The sequence below is a fragment of the Exophiala spinifera genome (genome assembly GCF_000836115.1).
Source record: "Exophiala spinifera strain CBS 89968 unplaced genomic scaffold supercont1.1, whole genome shotgun sequence".
Taxonomy (NCBI): Eukaryota; Fungi; Ascomycota; class Eurotiomycetes; order Chaetothyriales; family Herpotrichiellaceae; genus Exophiala; species Exophiala spinifera.
In genome coordinates, this window is record NW_015622513.1 from 2,050,634 (window position 1) to 2,069,212 (window position 18,579).

Consider the following 18,579-nt stretch of genomic DNA (forward strand, 5'->3'; position numbering starts at 1 on the left):
GAAATGCATAAAAACGACTAGCGAGGGAAGGGGAACATGGGGGTCTCAAAACGAAAACGTGATCATCCTTCCATCAAGCGACACAATCAGTTCATCCAGCTCCAGCTCGGGTGTCAAAATCGCCCTTCGCGCGTAACTTTCGTTCCTTGGCTTTCTCCTATAGCTGCTTGCACTATCACCAATGCGCTCCACTATGAACTGTTGTAGGAATATCTTGGAGTACGAGGACGAACTATCCACATGCTCTTCGTGAGTTCGTGCGTGTTTCCATCAGTAAGCCAAGACAACAGAGCAGGGAACATAAAGATGAGAATGAAAACATGATATTTGGCCATCTCTTGCCTGGCGCGCCGCCCCTGCAACCGAAGAAGAGCGTGCTTATTCATCCTGGAAGAATCTGTTCATGCAATATTAGAACCAGCTTACTGGACGTATAGGGTCAACAAAAGAAATACTTACCGCATGATGGCCTTGATACCTCTAGATCCAAGACCATGTGGGGGATAAGCGATCCAGATGGGATCAGCCACCGCGCCCATCTTCTCTCTGAATTCGGACTTTCTTGCAAGGTTGAATTGCTTGACGATAGCATCATAGGTAGCCTGCAGCATTTTCACTTTGGCACCGCTCATGTGATGACCCGGAGTCAAATGATTGGCGGCACCTCCACCGAAGGTGACAGTATTGACACCGGCGTTTGCAGCTGCGGCAAGGGCGTGGGTGGTAATGTACTCGATAGTACCCGACGGTGCACCTGGGAAATCGAGAGTGTACTTGGCTTGCCAACCTTTGCGAGGGGCGAGCATAGCCATTACGGCGATGCCGCAAAGTTTGCCTTCCTTATCTTCGGCAATGAAGTACCTTCTGTGCTTCTCGTCTCTGAACAAGTCAATGTTGGACAGGTGAATTTGTGTACCTTTACGATTAGCAAGCCAGTCTTTTACCCTGGCGTTGGCACGTTCCTTAATCGATTCCGGAACAGGCTCCTTTGGATCAAGATCAGTAATCTTGACACCGTCGCTCTGGGCTTTGCGAATCTTCCTGGCGACTTCAGGGTCTGATTCCGCGGACTTCTTGTGTGGATCGACACGTTCTTCAGCGACACACGAGAGGGTCTTCCATCCTAGTCTTTCACCAAGAACCTCTTCCATCTCTGGACTGATGAGGAGCCAAAGAGGCTTTAGACGCGTTTCCTTCTTCAACCATTGAAGGAAAGAAACAACGATGCGATAGTACTGTCTGGGGTCGCACAGTGGGTCACCAGGAAGAATAGCATAATGGCCTTCAGGAACATAGGCCACGGCGGCGCCGGTGTCTGCATGACGCCAGATCTTGTATCGTTCGTCGCCCCAGGAAGTTGATGTAGCGTCACCATAGTTTGCAACAAGATCATAGAGATCTGGCATTTTCCGGTCTTCCACTGCAACCTCTCGGCCGCGTTCTTGACGCCACACGGGATTGAGTGTGTCAGCCTCTGGATGTCTGAGCTTCTCGACTTGTGGCTTGGCAGGGAATGACTTGGGATCTCTGTGAAAGAGTGAGGCGAGACGAATGTTGCCCAACTTCAGAATGAGCATAACAATTCGTTCGAGACCAACACCGCAGCCAGCGTGAGGAGGAGCACCCCACTTGAATCCTTCCATGTACTCGGCCATGTCGTCTGGGTCAATGCCAACCATGCGCATGTTGTCCTCGAGCAATTGTGACTCGTGGATACGCTGGCCACCTGAAATGATTTCTTGTCCTCGAACGAACACGTCGAAGGAGTTGGTGTACCGTGGGTCGTTGGCATCTGGCATGGTGTAGAAAGGACGAGCGGATCTCGGGAATTTATCCAAGATGTAGTAATCGGTCTTGTATTTCTCCTTCATGAGTTCACCAAGCCTGATCTCATCTCGAGTTGACAAATCTTCGAGTGGGCTGACTGGTTCTCCGTCCTCATTGAGCCAACCGGAATCTGTCAAGAGCTGGACGGCGTCTTTGAACGGAATTCGAGGAGTCTCATCCAGCCAGACGAGATCCTCGCTGGGGAACTGCTCTTTGATAATTTCCACCTCGGTACGATACTTGGTATAGATGCCAGAGAAGATACCCTTCAGGACTGTATCGATGACATCCATCATCTCATGATAATGCTCCTCAATGGCCATTTCCAAGTCGAGGCCAGTATATTCAGTCAAATGACGGTGAGTGTTAGAATTCTCGGCTCTAAAGACAGCACCAATTTCATAAACTCGTTCAAAATCGGACGCAACTGCCATCTGCTTGGCAAGCTGAGGAGACTGTGCTAGGAAAGCTGGTCGACCAAAGTAGTTAACTTTGAAGACGGAGGCGCCAGATTCGGTGGCAGCGCCTTGCAGTTTTGGGGTGTGGATTTCGATGAAGCGTTGTTCGTCAAGAGCAGTGCGGAACAAATTACCCACGGCGGCTTGGATACGGAAGATGGAATGCGAGGTAGCGGTTCGCAAGTCCATAATTCGGTTGGCGAGTCTGACTCGATCAGGGATCAAAGTTTGACGGCCATCCACCTTTTGATCATCGTCAAAGATGGTCAATTCAGCCTCCTGAACGGAGAATGGGACTAAGGAAAGGTGAGTAAGAGTTTCACAGGCGGATCTGACAGACACATACCAGGCTCATCACGCTTGACAATGACATGGAGGTCAGTAACATGGACTTCCATAGTATGAATCGACGCAGACTTGACAGGGATTTGCGGCTTTTGCAGAACTCCTTTGACCAGCATAATGTTGCCGGTGCGGAGATGTTCAGCCCAGTGGATCATGATTGCAGAGACCTTGCCCGGCGACTCTACGAGGACACCCTGTATGGTGGAAATCTGCTGTCTGAAGATGAGGAAGACCAGTTTAGCACCCATGTTACGAACATGGTGCAATCTGCATCGGAAGGAGATCTCTCGTCCAACCATCTCCTCAGTGATGGTACTGATATCGAGGCGTTCCGAGGTCCCTCGAGTGGTAGATTGCATCAATGGCAGCTCGCCATAGCGAGCCTTCATCTCGGGCGTCTCAGTCTTCGCAGCTTCTTCCAATCTCTTTTTGATCCGTTCTTCTGAATCATCACGAGACTCTAGACTCAACTTTGACTTTTGTTCCTTCTTCTTTTGCTTCGCAATGGCACGTTTCTGAGCATTCTTACTCAAGCCATCGCTGTCCAAGTCGCTCATGTCAGATTCATTTTCGCTGGAGGTGTAGTCTTTGTCACCGAGGTGAAGAAACTGGGCTAGAGACCGACGGTGAGGTCCGGGACTTTGAGAGGAGACTGGTGAAAACTCGCCGCTAGCCCGCGGCGAGTCAGTCCCCAGAGTCGGCACACGTTTCGAGATCTTCTTAAGGACCGACATTGTTGCGACCAACGGGGCTGAACTCGACGAAGACAGGCGTATTGAACGAAAGCTTCACCAGGTGTCTCACACAGGGGCGAGGTGATGGAACTGTGAAGCTGCGACAGGGCCCTTTTCCTGTATGCAGAATTGCTGTCAAGATGCCTTGATTACGTGTTGCTGGATGATCAATATCAGGACTAGGGTGTTTCGCATGCAAGGCTTCTTGCCAAACAATCGGACACAGGTGAGGGACTCTGCGAGCTAGGAATTGGACAGGATGATCTTTTGGCAAAGTGTTTCCAGTCAGCGCCGACGTACACCTTGATGGCTGCGCTGATGCGGGGAGGCTGGTGCAGTATACTCGGCCGCCCTGCAAACGATGGAAGATAGCGAACAACTCGACCGCGGGGAGTAGCGCACTGACTGATGCGGCCGCAAACACAAGATTCAAGAAAATACTTGGGCCACAGGCAAACAGCGAGCTACGGGCAAGAGGGAGTTGGAAGAGGATTGAGGGTGGAACGGCAAGGCCGGATAGGACAACCACCTCATGGACGATCCTAACGGGAGAGCGAGAAGGTTAGCACGCTTAGTCATGAGGGGTAAAACACTACCACCGGGGCCAATCGGATGCCATGTCCTCGTTGCCTGATAAGTGACGTTTTCATTTCTATCTGTCCACTTTGTGCTCATTGATCCCGTACTCGTATATAAGCACTGGGTGGCTTTTTTAACCTCAAGCGGCTTGCCATGTCTAGTCGTAGTACTCCGTAGGATTGGAGGGGCAGTTGTGCCATGAAAATTCGTTGCTGAGTCACCGTATTCGGTAGTGCTCTGTGACCGTAGCTGCACATGGAAATGCTGTCTCTTGTGGCATAATTGAGACGTAACTTGAGTAACCGGATGGCTGGGATCCCGTTCAGTAAATTGGGTCCAACGTCAGTCCAAGGGGGGCCGAGCACGGCGCCCTCAGAGGGAAAAGGGTCAATCCTGGCTTGGATGAAACACCGCTGACTCAGAAGCGCTCAATCAATGTCGCGACATTTCCAGCTCGAAGAACACAAGATGGGTGAAAGAAAGATAATACTGTGCGGACACTATACGGAGTACGCGAGCTATATAATCAGACACGGAGTATGTGCGCATCCTCGCAACACAGCCCCTCAAGCAGAAGCTGCGAAATTGATCTTCCGGATCATGTCATGTCATCAACCAGAGTCGATTGGATGACTGATTACATAGTGACGGCGACCGCGACCTCGATTACCCCTTGGCCAAGCATCAGACAAGCATGAGGACGCGTATGCAGCAGAGTCTTCTATATCGACTGGAGCTTTGCGTGATATCAACAGTGACGGTACTCGACATCAAACAGTAGAAGAGAATGAGCGGCAAAGGGCTATAAACGTCGATCGGAAACGTAGCATGATACCATTGCGGGTGAGTGTGTGAACAGCTCGTCTAGGCGCCGAGAGGGAGTCTGGGAGGGCAACTCGCCCTTGAGACAAAGCCTATCGGTGCTTCTGATAGGGGACACTCCAGTTAAAGGCCACCAAGCCTGCGGCGCTTTTAGGCTCCCAAGACCCTGCAGGAGCCAGAGAACCGCAGTGTCTGATTTGCCCAAGTCCCCATCTCATCATCACCACAGCCTCACAAGCCAACGCGTCATTTTGGTTGAGCTGCTCGCTTGCGAAGTGTGAGAACACGAGACAGACTCCCCTATGTTTCATTGAATGGCCGGTATGACAGCCATATCGGGTAAACCTATTCTTCTATCCTCTTCCCTTGTCGCTGCGAATTTCGCTTTATTGTAATCATAATCCCGCACGGGAATGCTATCGCACCCTCTTCCTCTCTGCTCGCTACTCAAATACCTTGCGAGCTAACGAGTGGTTTGATTTACGCTCGGCTGAACCTCGCCCGTTGTCGTTGCGTCTCTCGCATGATATAGCCGCAGGATGCGCACACCTCGCCACGATGTCTCCCTCTCACTCTCCACCGAGACCTGAGGAGCACTCCTCTACAGAGTCCTACGACATGACTGAAGCCAAAGACTTCGCGCGGTCAAAAAGCCCAGACCGCCTGCGAGTCCCAAAGAGTCACAGTGTCACCTTCAGCAACATCGCCGAATTCCAGAGTGCTTCGAACGTTGACCCTCCCGAGACCATGCTGGCAGAGACGTTTACACTCGAGCCTTTCAGCCGAAGACCGCGGTCTATGTCGCATCATCTGTCTAGCAAAGATATCCCATCACGCAAGGCACTGACATTGAGAGCGCGGTTTTGGCGGTTTCTGATGACATTGGGAATGCATTTCCACGATTGGGCACCTCCTCGAGCCCCGAGACCGTCTTTCAAGCACGAGATACCGACCGACACTATCCCCATTGAACTATACTTCTATCTCCCTCCCCGATACCATGGCATGCTCGACCACGAACCAGACTTCCGGTTCCCCGCGGTGATCAATTTCCACGGAGGCGGGTTCTGCTTGGGTGATGCACGAGATGATCGCTACTGGGCAAGAGTGGTTATGGAATATACAAATGCTATCTTCATCAGTGTTAACTATCGCCGTGCACCTGAGCACCCTTTCCCCATACCTGTAGACGACTGCGTCGAAGCCATCCTCTATGTCGCAGAACACGCTGTGGAGCTCCATATCGACCAGTCCAACATCGCCCTGTCAGGGTTCTCCGCGGGCGCAAACCTAGCCTTCTCAGCTCCTTTCAGACTCAGCTATCATCGCAACCTCATCGCCACGACGCATGACGCAGATTCCCGGCCGACGACAGCCCAAACCGTGAGTACGATGGGCAGCATGGTGCACGATGACAGCGACACCGAAGCCAATGACCATGACCATGACCATGACCTACACGATCACGAAACCTACAACTTTGTCACCCCGGTGCAATCGACCTCGAATCTCGTCCAACATCGGACCAGGACACCGCTTCAAATCCGCAGCATCGTGGCCTGGTACCCTCTGCTTGACTGGACCATGTCCCGGTCGCGCAAGATTCGCGAATCTCGGAATCCCAAGAAATGTCTGCCAAAAACATTCACCGACCTCTTCGATTTCTCGTACCTACCTCCGCCCGACGTGGTCGGCGATCATTGCAGCCCATATGCCTCACCGGGCCTTGCGCACGACCACATGATCCACGAGTGTCTCCCGCAAGACATCCAAATGTGGCTATGTGAATGGGACATGCTCTTGCGCGAGGGGCAGGTTTTTGCCGACCGTCTCGAAAGACTCGGCAAGAACATCGACAGCAAACTCATCCCTCGCGTGCCTCACGGCTGGGACAAATCGCCCAACCCGTTCCGAGACCAAAAGGCCGTTGACTTTCTGTACACCAAGTCAGCCATCAACCTGAACAAGGTCTTCCAGAACAAGGACGGTCTTGGCCCTGGAAACTCGATGAGCTCTCTGCATCCCACCGACAGTATCATTGAGCGACAACCAAGAAGGAGCATCGTTCTGCCCCTGTAGAAGACCACCGCCACCATCACTCCGTGACCCTTACGCCTCTCCCACGGTCCTCGATCGACTTGCCATGATATGCAGCCTTCACTTTGACCGACATCGACATCGGCATACCATCACCATCACCATCACCATTAGCGTTAGCATTCGTAGCGTTGGCCTGTGGGACCTTTTATGTCGTCCCACCTTTCGTCCTTTTCCAAAAGAAACAGTCACATTGTCTTTTCTTTCTCTTCCAGTCAGATCTAACCTCCAATCAATCACGTTTGAAACTGTGGGGACCACTTTTTTCTTGAGGATGACGGTATCTCAGGGTATGGCGTTCCGGGGTCCGGGTTGAAAGCAACGTCTGGAAGAGCGTACTGGAAGCTAGAATTCGATTACTGCTGCTGCTGCTGCTGCTTCATCTGATGATCATCAGTCACGTCGTTATGAGGAATGTTTTGTAGGAATAGAATCATGATTCCCCGAAAATGAAAAGACAAGAGAAAGAACACACGGAGCAGGTTTGCATCTCGTTCAGTGTCGTGTCCTTTTCCCCTTGATCGCCTCCTGTTTACCGGCGTCCCTTACTCTGGTATCGTCAGACATATAGACACTTTCCGCTTGTTCGTTTACCACCCGCTCCGACTAGGCATTATTTGTCCTCTGGAGACCTGCCCAGCAAAGAAAAAGCCCTGATCAAACCCTTGCAAGTGTCGGGTATACCGCCTCGGAGACTTCACAGATATACATTCTCGACTCAACCATGGTGAATTAGTTTCCAGTCCCAGAATCTATTCATAAGTAGAACAGTCCAAGTTAGTAGTGAAAAATATTGCACACTTCAAAGGTTGTACAAATTATCAGCACGGTAAACTTCAAATCGAAATGGATCTGTTACTCTCGATCAATCTATCATACTCGAGTCTACAATATGCACAGCCCAGTTCCATCAAGCTTCATCATACAAATTACGTTGTGTAAAGTTCCTTCTCTCTCGATAGCAATGCCAGTCCCACGGCAACAATGGTCCTTCAGCAGACTCATCAATTTGGACAGTGTGCCAGCACAAGCCCAAATCGCAATGAAATAGTGATGAATCTGGTGACGGTTTCAGTGTATTCTAGTATCTCTTGAAGACCGAGTGACGCGTTCGAGTAGATACTGCAGGATAGAATGGCTTTGCAGTAGGGCTGGGTGGTGTGCGTGCTCTCAACTCTGTTTCATTCAAAGCCACGAGGGTGCTCGACGCAACAACAGATCCCATAGTTGCACTTGGCTCAGTCCAATTGACAGGCCAGCTCATAACACTTCCCGTGTAAGAGATGGGCGGTCCCCAGGTAGTGACGTTCTCGACGACGAAAGAGCTATTGCCCGAGACCCAAGAACACCCTGTGGAGGCCACGGGGTTCCCAGTTGCAAAGGCAGTGACACTGAAGTTCCACGAAGGTGATTCCCATGTAGTAGCATTGCCTGAAACCCAAGGGGCCCCTGTGGAGGCCAAGGGGTTGCCAGTTGCAAAGGCAGTGCCACTGGAGTTCCATGAAGTTGAAGTTAATTCCCATTTGGTGGCATTGCCTCCAGTCAAGGAGCTATTGGCTGAGGCCCATGGGCTACCAGTGGAAGCTGACGGGCCGACAGTAGGGAGAGACTGAGGTCTTGGGTACGGAGTTGGTGTTGTGGTTTCGGATGAAATGCCACCGCAGACGATATCCTGGTATTGTTTAGTGTTGATGCCCAGGAAGCCTCCTATGGAGTTGAAGAGGTCGAGGTGGCCACAGATCTCGGTTCTGTTACTGGTGAATGCATCAGTGACCTCAAGGCCGTAAATGGCAGCTTGTAAGGCTGAAATGATGGCGGCCCGTGTGCTGTTAAAGGAGTATCCATTGGCACTGATCCAGCAAATGAGCCCTTTGACCTGATCAGGGTTGAAGTCAGACTCCAATAAGCGGTAGCTGACTTCTGTGGTTGTGACTTGCTGGCAGGCTGAGGTGAGGTTCATACCAGAGTCAGCGACATTGAGAGCAAACAAGGCTGACATAATCTCAGTCAGTGACTCCTGAGAAGGGCCCGTAAGGAGCCGGATATCCGGAGAATTGTTGCTGATTGTTGTTGCAAGCTCAAGCAATGCACCGGTGACAGCAGAGCTTGAGCGGCGCAGATGGTGTGTCAAGCCACCACCAGTAAGTTTGTTAGTCGAGGCAGTCCGAGTATGAGCTTGTTCCACCTCTTCATAACCACGGTAGGCTCTCCTGGTGATTGCAGTCGTCTCTGGCATGCACTCAACCCGAGTAACAGTGAGCATAGAGCTTGTGGTCTTTGTTGTAAAAGGACCCTGACCGTTTTAGTAGATGCCAAAAGGGTTCATGAGACACGATCATACCTGAGGAGCAGGATTCTGTTCGTGATTGGTGACGGTGCAATAGTGGCAGTCAACAACCTGACTAGGATCAATAACTGCCACCATCTCGGGGGAACGACACATACATAGAAGTAGGTGGTCATGATGGCACCGTAAACTGTGCTGGTTGGACCAATCTGCGGAGCCATGTAAGGAGTGTAGGTCATTGTACAGCCGTGAGAAGTTTGAGAAGACGATGATTGCGAACCACACATGGGTATTTCGGTCATAGCCCCGAAATTGACCATGATGAGGAAGAGAAGGACTTTGAGGAGCCACATGATGGTGATTGAAGACGTTGAGCCTCAAACGTGGTGAACTGAGCGATGGGGTGATTCCCAGCGTGTTGAAGAGATTGTGCTTTGATCCAAATGAAGAGAATGCACGAGCAATTGTAACCTGCAAGCGGAACTTTGGTGCAGGTCGATGAAGACAAGTGAAAGAGAAACTGTGAGTGATGGAGAGGATGGTAGAAAAGAGAAAAGTGTGAGAAAAGAACACATCTGTTTTGTTGAGCCTCTCGAACCTGCATGTTGAAAAAAAGGTAGGTGCGAGAGGGAAGGAGGTATTGGGAAAGAACCTGTGAGGCAACGTAATCCGACTTGAGGAAGTGACTCTCCTTTCTGTTCTCAGCAGCCAACCTTATAGCTACTCAGCTTCATGCTTGACACATTCTCCCAGTAACAAATGAGAAACTTGAGACTGTCCGTTTTGTGAGTGTTACCAGTGCCATTGCACCGAGAACGCTGCTGATTCTCATACCGAGCGTGGAGTCGCAGTAGCCTCCAACAACCTGTTGCGTCTTGAATATAGTAGTACCCCTTGCCTGGTATAGTGGTCTTTGATTTTGAGTGAGCCATATATGGCTGTGATCCATAGAAGCTGGGAGTTGGTTATCGATCATAGAGTAATTCGGCACATAGCTAATATGCTCGATTCTATGAAAACGTTGTTTTCACATTTTCGAGAGGAAGCGTTTGTTTGTTGCGACAGCAATCATTCCTATGGGACATGAATTACTTTACTGTCCCATGGTCCGCTCGAGAATGGAACACAGTCCTAGCAGAAGTGTCTGAATCGCAACTGTGAATAAGGTGTAGTCCGAAGAAAACTGACGGCGAAAGCGTCTTATATTTGGCACGTGACTTGAAGGTGCCTGATGAATCTGCGTGAGGATGTCAGCGAAATTTCACAGTGCAAAAGTCTCCTACGTAGCTTCAAATGGCCTTAGCTGCAGGAGCAGACGAGCTTCGAAGCTTAAAAGAACAGGCCTTGACGTGTTGCTCTCTGAACACGGCATACGCAATCGATCAGCATGTTTGTGATGATCGATAGAACTGTCACGTAACGGCCATTGGGCAACACATATCTGGGTGTCAGAACCGATTTGACGTTGATCGTTCACATCATCGGAGGTAGCTGTCAAGATAGCTGGCCAGCTGCATCGAAGCTCGACCAGTCCCTGAGTGCGGGGGCGTCAAACCCAACAACTGTCAGCGAGACGATCAATCGGTTATCCTTGCCTGTCTCCGCGAATTTGAAAAGTATCAGTACGCAACGACAATGTGATGGCAACACAGCGGGACAGGTCCGGATTGAGAATCTAGCTCCGGCCAAGCATGCGAGAGTGTTCACATGGATGGTAATCTAAATTTTAGATCCAGGTATCGAGGATTTGACCAGACACGAAGATAATAGCCGAGTGCATCTACGTCTGCATCTGGATTCGATAGTGTGATTGAACTACTGAAGTGCGAGCGCGTTCATGAAAACTCGGCGCCAGTAGCATGAGTGTATTGTGGCACGTATGGCCAAGTGAAAAACGCCGAAAGTCTGGGCAGTCTTGTGCGACAATCCAGACCTAAGCCGACGTCAAGAGATCGGACGTATTCACTACGGGTTCAGCTTTGCTTGGTATTCAGAGTTATATAACGACTGGTGAGAAAATCAGAGCGCATCCATCGGGCATGCATTGGTAAATCCGCGAGAGACGCCAGCGTCCGAGATGCCCAGAGAATGTTCCCGCACAATGTATGTGAGGCTTGAATCACCCGGAAGGCAAAGAATTCGTATCGAACCTCGATGGAGGATGCAAAACAATGGAACTGCATTGTTGTTGAACAAACAATGTCGATGTTGACTTTCTCTCGAGGCTGCGAGGTCGGTAGCAAGAATCTCGCTACGAATAATATTGATAGTTGGTTTTTCTGTTTGTTCGGCATTCCGCCTCTCAATCAGGCCCGAACTCTGGAGTAGCGGCGAGAAGAACTCCGTCCGGACAGGACGGAAAGGAGGGATCTATTCGGCTTGCCCGTTCGAGGCAAGTATACGCCTGTAAATGCGACTGCAGCGAGCTCACATCCCTAGGAGTCGCATGCATAAAATCCCTCAGTTACCCGCCGTCCATACGCGGCAGCTTCTAGGGATGGAGTCGAGAACCAACGCTTTCGGAATGCTACGGCAACCGGTTTGCAGCTGTTGTTCGGGAAAGTGCCGGAGACAGGGGCCATATGAGTCTGGAGTACGAGTAAACAACGCTGAAACAACGCCTACCCACATTTTGTGTGTGGACTAGGGTGTACAGTCTACATCAACTATTTACTCGATGGTATGTAGAGATATTTGCTTCATTCTGTATTGCCTCGCGACGCCGAGAAAATCCCACAAAAAGTAGGATTTCTCGCCTGGTACGAAGGACGAACTGTACCAACAAAATTGCCCAAGCTGATGTGCACCGAGTTACATGCACAAGGCGGCAAATTTGATCCACGAGCACGTCAAGGAAGCGCAGTAGAAGATTCCACAGTGAGCATTTTCGTTCGACACACATATCCGCGGCCTCTCCTGGAAAGTCACACTATACAGGCTACAGCACAACAAACAAGAGAAGATGGATCTCCGTTGCCAGGATCTGCGGTTGAGATCTGCCTGCAAGGCTGGTGAACGAGGCCATGGCTCATCAGGCTGATTCAAATTGATTCCAGCGTTTCAACTCACGAATTTGGCGTGGCCAATTTCTGCAATCAGTACGGTTGTTTACATTTGTGCCATTTGGTTCCAGTGGATTGGCCAGGCTAGTGCTCAAGAAGGGTCTGTGAGAGGACCACTTATAGAGCATCCAGCGCTTGTTCCTCGCCTGTCTTCCACTAGTGGAAATTTCTGAGCCTTAAGCTTTTAATCAAACTGTGGGCCTTGACTTTGTTTTGAATCTCGCTCTCGCAAAAACGATTACCTCTCCGGCGCCGGGCGGAATCACCACGCTTAGTTTTGGATGTGCAAGGATAATCATCCAAAAAAGACATAGGCAGTCTTATCCCAAAGTGGCTCGAGTGAAGTTCAATCAGATGGTGTAGGCAGATGAATAATCCAGAAACCAGCAATCGGCTGTTGTAGGTACCAGGAGATCTATGCGGCTGCGTGGAGGAGAGCATGGATGACGGCAAGCTGCAGGTTAACAGCGGAAGCATCTTCAGCAAATGGGCGTAGGTTGGCAAGTTGCCGTCGTACTCGTGGCCGCTAGTTGATTCCACCGTACTGGGGAGCCATGTCGGAGAAAAACACCAAGCTAGGGCCGATGTCAAATGTGTGGTCAAGGTCGTTCGGGTCTCTGTCATGGCCGACTCTCAATACACCTTCCGTACAGATCCGCAAGAAAGAAACTCTTCAAATGACAGAAATCAACGATCGATGACCGACTAGACTTCTTCTGATCTAGATCAGCCGGGCTACCCATTCGTTGCCGCCAGCGCCGCGGCGTCGCAAGTGGTCTGGCTGAGATGATGCGACGTATGAAGTCAGCGTGGAGCATGGGCCGTGGGTACTGGACACATTGCCCGACTTGGGCATGCTAACAGATCCAGGTTCGGCAGACCTTGTGCGGCTTGAAAAGCACCTTTAACCAGGTGTTATGGTCGGGCCAAAGCGCTTAAGCGATGAAGCGATGTTTCGAGTCAGACTCGCGCCCCCGTAGGAAAGCCACGATTGCACCCAAGTCCTGGCTAGGGTATGGAGTTGGAGCACGAGCGCAGTGATGGACAGAGCAGCTATGGTTGTCAGTTGACCGCAACATCACCGACATATTGCTTAGGTGGCAGATGGTGAAAGGGCCATCACTTGTGAAAGTTGCCTTTGCTGCCGAGCTCTCCGCAGGCTCTGACGATCAAGAGGCAAACCGAAGGGCCATCAACCGGGACGGGCAAGTAGCAGAATAGCATGAGTAGACACACGCAGGGTAGATCCCAGCTAATCGAAGAAGGGCTTATAAGCGAGAGGCACTTGAAGGAATCTGTGACGAACTGTTCCAATGTGGCTGTCTGCGCGGCGGTTTGACCCTCAGGCATCAGAGTCCAAGGTAAAGATATCACAACCCGAACTCACAGATGTTCGTATTATTATTTGCTCTTCTTTCGCCTCGTACTCGCCCAAGCTCACACTTGCCTTGGCTGCGGTTTCAAGACAGAGTACGGATACTCCGTCTTCTACGGATATGCTCCGTAGGAAAGTGTAGATGGGGTCGTGTGTGTGTTCCAGATGTCTTGTAGGTCCAGTTCTGTCTCTGCTTGCGACATGGCCATGGGCCGTCAAGAGAGACCAGGAGGCCGCGCACGACAGCTGCGGGAGTACACAGGAATAAAATATTCCTGGCAACTACGAGGCCGCATGTGGCAGAGGGCGAGGGCTGTAGGCAGCTCACCTAATCGTTGTGCGCCGATAAGTCAAGGTTTGGGCGGGATGCCGGCTTGTTTTAGTCGTTCTGACTGATGGTGGAAGCAACCTGAGCGAGATCTCAATAATAATGGCAACAAGGGCACAGCTATTGCTGAGTTCAGATTTGACAGGCGGCTAGTCGACGGTGTGTAGGGCAGCTGGGGCCTCTAAGAAGGATGCTGAACAGCAGACCAGGGCACAAACAAACGCATGCCTGCACCCAAACAGGCGCAAGCTGGCAGTTAAGCTTCCACTTTTATTGGACCGACTAACTTTCCAGTGGCAGCTTGGACTCACTAGGCGGCCGACTAGGCTGGAGGGAAGGAGCCAAAGCCAAGCACCCACACAGCGCCCAGTGGAGAAACTGAACCGTTGGTCGCCTCGATAGGCCCTCACAAAGTCCTCAAACTTCCTTTTTTCTCAACGTCGGCCCTTCATCCTTGCAACCCATAAAAGCAACTCCATCCTATGCTCCGGCAACTGTGACGGCGTCATTTATCGCACCCGCAGTCCGGCGTAAGATCCCACCCTGGTGCCTCTGCACGGACCTCTCTTTTTGTCTTGCGCGAGAAATTTCAGCCAGCTTCGTATTTTCCGGTACAACAAACAAACACTGACTGTCAAATCCGGTCCGTCACACCCCGTCCTTTTCTTATCAAATGGCTCACACGGCATGCCTGCTAACTTGCACCTCAAGGAAAGCTTAAGCAGCCAACCACATTTCGCCTAGGCGACCCTGGTTGAAGCTATCGCAGCTCCACGGCTTGACGGATCGCTGGTGGAGTCCATTTTCCTGCAAACTCTCCAGTCAAGGTGACGAGAAAGGTGAGCTGCCCTTCCCTCTGCTTTTGCTCGCCATGTTGTGAACTGCCTTTCACCTTTAAAGAGGGGTCTTGCGCTGCGAGCTCAAGCTTCTCTTCTTCTTTTCCTGTTCAGCTTGGTCTTAACGCCTGACCTCGTTGCCGTGTCTTTTCTTCTTCTTTTGTTTTTCTTTTCCGCGTACTAACCACTCCACTCACCAGTACAACATGGCGGACCACGAAAAGGACCTCGAGAACGGCGATCCCAAGCGCGAGAGAATCTCGTTCGCCGACGGATGGGATCCCGATAAGGATGAGGGTGAATATGCCAACCTCATCCGATTCATCTCGACCTACCGTGATCGCAGATTCAGCAAGGCTCCTTCGCAGGTCTCCAAGGAGGATGCAGCTGATGCCTCCCAACCAAAGAAGCGACCATTCTACAAGAGGTGGTTCACAAACGGCAGCGGCGAAGGCGATCTCTACCAAGTCCCTGAAGAATGGCTCAACACCGACATCAAGCAGGGTTTGACAACGGCTCAGGTCGAGGAGCGAAGAAGGAAGACTGGATACAACGAGTTGACAACTGAGAAGGAGAACATGTTCCTCAAGGTACGTTTTCCCTTCCTGTCTGCAAAACCCTTCCATTTTGACTGACGAAACGCTCTAGTTCCTCGGATATTTCAAAGGTCCCATTCTCTACGTGATGGAACTTGCTGTCCTGTTGGCGGCTGGTCTGCGTGACTGGATTGATTTTGGTGTCATTATTGGTATCTTGATGCTCAACGCCGTCGTCGGTTGGTACCAGGAGAAGCAAGCTGCGGATGTTGTTGCCAGCTTGAAGGGTGACATTGCCATGAAGGCTGAAGTTGTTCGTGACGGCCAAGAACAAGAGATCAAGGCCCGTGAACTCGTCCCTGGTGATATTGTAAGTTGCTCCCTCCACCCGTCTTTTTTCTTGCGACGCTCTAGCTGACTGGTTTGTGCAGCTCATTCTAGAGGAAGGTGCCGTTGTTGCGGGTGAATGTCGCCTGATCTGCCCCTACGACAACACAGCTCTTTTCGAGGAATACAAGGAAATGGTCAACGACCCAGAGGGTTACCACTCCAAGAACCACACTGACTCTGACGACGATGAGGAGCACCACGTTGGCGCCTCCATCGTTGCCACTGATCAGTCGGCCATTACCGGAGAATCTCTCGCTGTCGACAAGTACATGGGAGACATCTGTTACTATACCACCGGTTGCAAGCGAGGCAAGGCTTACGCTGTCGTTACCGAATCTGCTCGTGGTTCTTTCGTCGGTAAGACTGCTTCCTTGGTCCAAGGTGCTACCGATTCTGGTCACTTCAAAGCCGTCATGGACTCCATCGGAACAGCCTTGTTGGTTTTGGTCGTTTTCTTCATCCTCGCCGCATGGATCGGTGGTTTCTTCCACAACATCAAGATTGCGACTCCCGAGGACAGCTCCGTCACCCTTCTCAGCTACGCTCTTATCCTTCTTATCATCGGTGTGCCTGTCGGTCTTCCCGTCGTCACTACCACCACTCTGGCTGTCGGTGCTGCTTATCTCGCCAAGCAGAAGGCTATCGTCCAAAAATTGACTGCCATTGAGTCCCTGGCCGGTGTTGATGTTCTTTGCTCCGACAAGACTGGTACTTTGACTGCCAACCAACTGACCATCCGTGAGCCTTACGTCGCTGAAGGCGAAGACGTCAATTGGATGATGGCTTGTGCGGCTCTGGCCTCCTCCCACAACCTCAAGGCTCTTGATCCTATCGACAAGATCACTATCCTGACTCTGAAGAGATACCCTAAGGCTCGTGAGATCCTTCAACAAGGCTGGAAGACAGAGAAGTTCATGCCTTTCGACCCTGTGTCCAAGCGTATCACTACCATCTGTACTCTCAAGGGTGAGCGCTGGTCATTCTGCAAGGGTGCGCCCAAGGCCGTCCTGTCTATTGCTGAGTGCGACGAGGCTACTGCGAAGCACTACCGTGACACCGCGGCTGACTTCGCCCGCCGCGGTTTCCGATCCCTGGGTGTTGCCTCCAAGCGTGGCGACGAGCCCTGGAAGGTCATTGGCATGTTGCCCATGTTCGACCCTCCCCGTGAGGATACTGCCCACACCATCTTGGAAGCGCAAAACCTCGGTCTCAGCGTCAAGATGTTGACTGGTGACGCCATTGCTATTGCTAAGGAAACCTGCAAGCTCCTGGCTCTCGGCACCAAGGTCTACAACTCGCAGCGCCTGATTGCCGGCGGTGTTTCTGGTTCTGCCCAATACGACCTCGTGGAGAAGGCTGACGGTTTCGCTGAAGTCTTCCCCGAGCACAAGTACCAGGTCGTCGAAATGCTGCAGCAACGTGGTCACTTGACTGCCATGACTGGTGACGGTGTCAACGATGCTCCTTCCCTGAAGAAGTCTGACTGCGGTATCGCCGTCGAAGGTGCCACCGAAGCCGCTCAAGCCGCTGCCGATATTGTTTTCCTCGCCCCCGGTCTCAGCACAATCGTCGATGCCATCAAGGTCGCTCGCCAGATTTTCCAACGTATGAAGGCTTACGTGCAATACCGTATTGCCCTCTGCTTGCACTTGGAGCTCTACTTGACCACCTCTATGATCATCATCAACGAGACCATCCGTACCGACTTGATTGTGTTCTTGGCTTTGTTCGCCGATCTTGCCACAATTGCTGTCGCTTACGACAACGCTCATTACGAACCCCGCCCTGTCGAATGGCAATTGCCTAAGATTTGGTTCATCTCAGTCATTCTCGGTTTCCTTCTTGCCATCTCTACCTGGATCATGCGTGGTACTTTCTTCTTGCCATCTGGCGGTTTGGTCCAGAACTTCGGCAATGTTCAACTTATGCTTTTCCTCCAAGTCTCACTGGTTGAGAACTGGCTTATCTTTGTCACCCGTGGAGGTCAAACCTGGCCTTCTTGGAAGTTGGTTGGCGCCATCTTCGCTGTCGACGTCATCTCCACACTCTTCTGTGTTTTCGGATGGCTCCACGGCGGTCTTCACGAGCTCAAGACCCTCCCCAAGGATTCCTTCCAATCCAACCACTACAGTGTCCAGACCTCCATCGTCACTGTTGTTGTCATCTGGGGCTACTCAATTGGTGTTACCATCGTCACTGCCATCGTCTACTTCCTTCTCCTCAGCGTCAAGTGGATCGACAACTTGGGCCGTGAATCTCGCAGCCATGCCGATACCACTATGGAGAACATCCTCTCTCACCTCAGCCGTGTTGCCATTGAGCACGAAACAGATGTCCACGGCAAGACCAAATGGGTTCTGGGCTCAAGGGGCACTGGGGAAGAGGAGGAGGAGTAAGGAACTACCTTGCTCGACTCGACTCACTTCCAAGTACTGGGAGACATCCTGTTTTCTAAATGCAAACAGTCGAGTCGGAATTGCGAAGATATGGCGGCCTGTGTACCGGTTTGTGGAGCAGGTAACTCACGGCAAAGCTTTTTATCTTCCCCTTTATGTCCTAATTTGAGAGTGTAATACGTGCGAGCTAAAAGACATGGAATGGGGCGGTGACAAAAGGAAGTTCCGTATTGCCATTGAAATTCATGTATTAGTTTTGCACGACTATGAAAGTCAGATAAACAGAAATCGCTAGAAAAACACATCCACACCATTAGGTTCTTTCTTTACTACCAAGGTATATCTTTCTTTGGGTTGTAGGAGTCGTGATGGATACCGCTCGGAACGTTCAGAGAGTATGTCTATATGGAACTATCAGGATATCCCAGAAAAGGAGAGATTCGATAGGTCAATCGGCTTACTTGTTGACCTATTGTCAATACCTGTGACGTTTTTGCTCACCACAAA

The 18,579-nt window shown here is 51.1% G+C and overlaps 4 protein-coding genes across 4 annotated transcripts; 2 read left to right on the forward strand and 2 right to left on the reverse strand.

Annotated features, from left to right (window-relative positions):
• Window positions 1–455: 455 nt before the first annotated feature.
• PV08_00766 (aspartate-tRNA(Asn) ligase) lies at window positions 456–3,364 on the reverse strand (the record flags this gene model as incomplete). The annotated part of the gene is made up of 2 exons (XM_016375131.1): window positions 456–2,581; window positions 2,632–3,364. 2 exons carry the CDS (start codon window positions 3,362–3,364, stop codon window positions 456–458), a joined length of 2,859 nt encoding a protein of 952 aa, XP_016240407.1.
• Window positions 3,365–5,323: 1,959 nt separating this feature from the next.
• PV08_00767 (uncharacterized protein) lies at window positions 5,324–6,844 on the forward strand (the record flags this gene model as incomplete). Its single annotated transcript, XM_016375132.1, has 1 exon — window positions 5,324–6,844. The coding sequence occupies one exon, from the start codon at window positions 5,324–5,326 to the stop codon at window positions 6,842–6,844; it is 1,521 nt and encodes a 506-aa protein (XP_016240408.1).
• Window positions 6,845–7,943: 1,099 nt separating this feature from the next.
• Window positions 7,944–9,502, reverse strand: PV08_00768 (uncharacterized protein; the record flags this gene model as incomplete). The annotated part of the gene is made up of 3 exons (XM_016375133.1): window positions 7,944–9,155; window positions 9,204–9,260; window positions 9,308–9,502. 3 exons carry the CDS (start codon window positions 9,500–9,502, stop codon window positions 7,944–7,946), a joined length of 1,464 nt encoding a protein of 487 aa, XP_016240409.1.
• A 5,454-nt stretch (window positions 9,503–14,956) lies between these two features.
• PV08_00769 (plasma-membrane proton-efflux P-type ATPase) lies at window positions 14,957–18,072 on the forward strand (the record flags this gene model as incomplete). Its single annotated transcript, XM_016375134.1, has 3 exons — window positions 14,957–15,340; window positions 15,399–15,656; window positions 15,718–18,072. The coding sequence occupies 3 exons, from the start codon at window positions 14,957–14,959 to the stop codon at window positions 18,070–18,072; spliced, it is 2,997 nt and encodes a 998-aa protein (XP_016240410.1).
• Window positions 18,073–18,579: the final 507 nt, after the last annotated feature.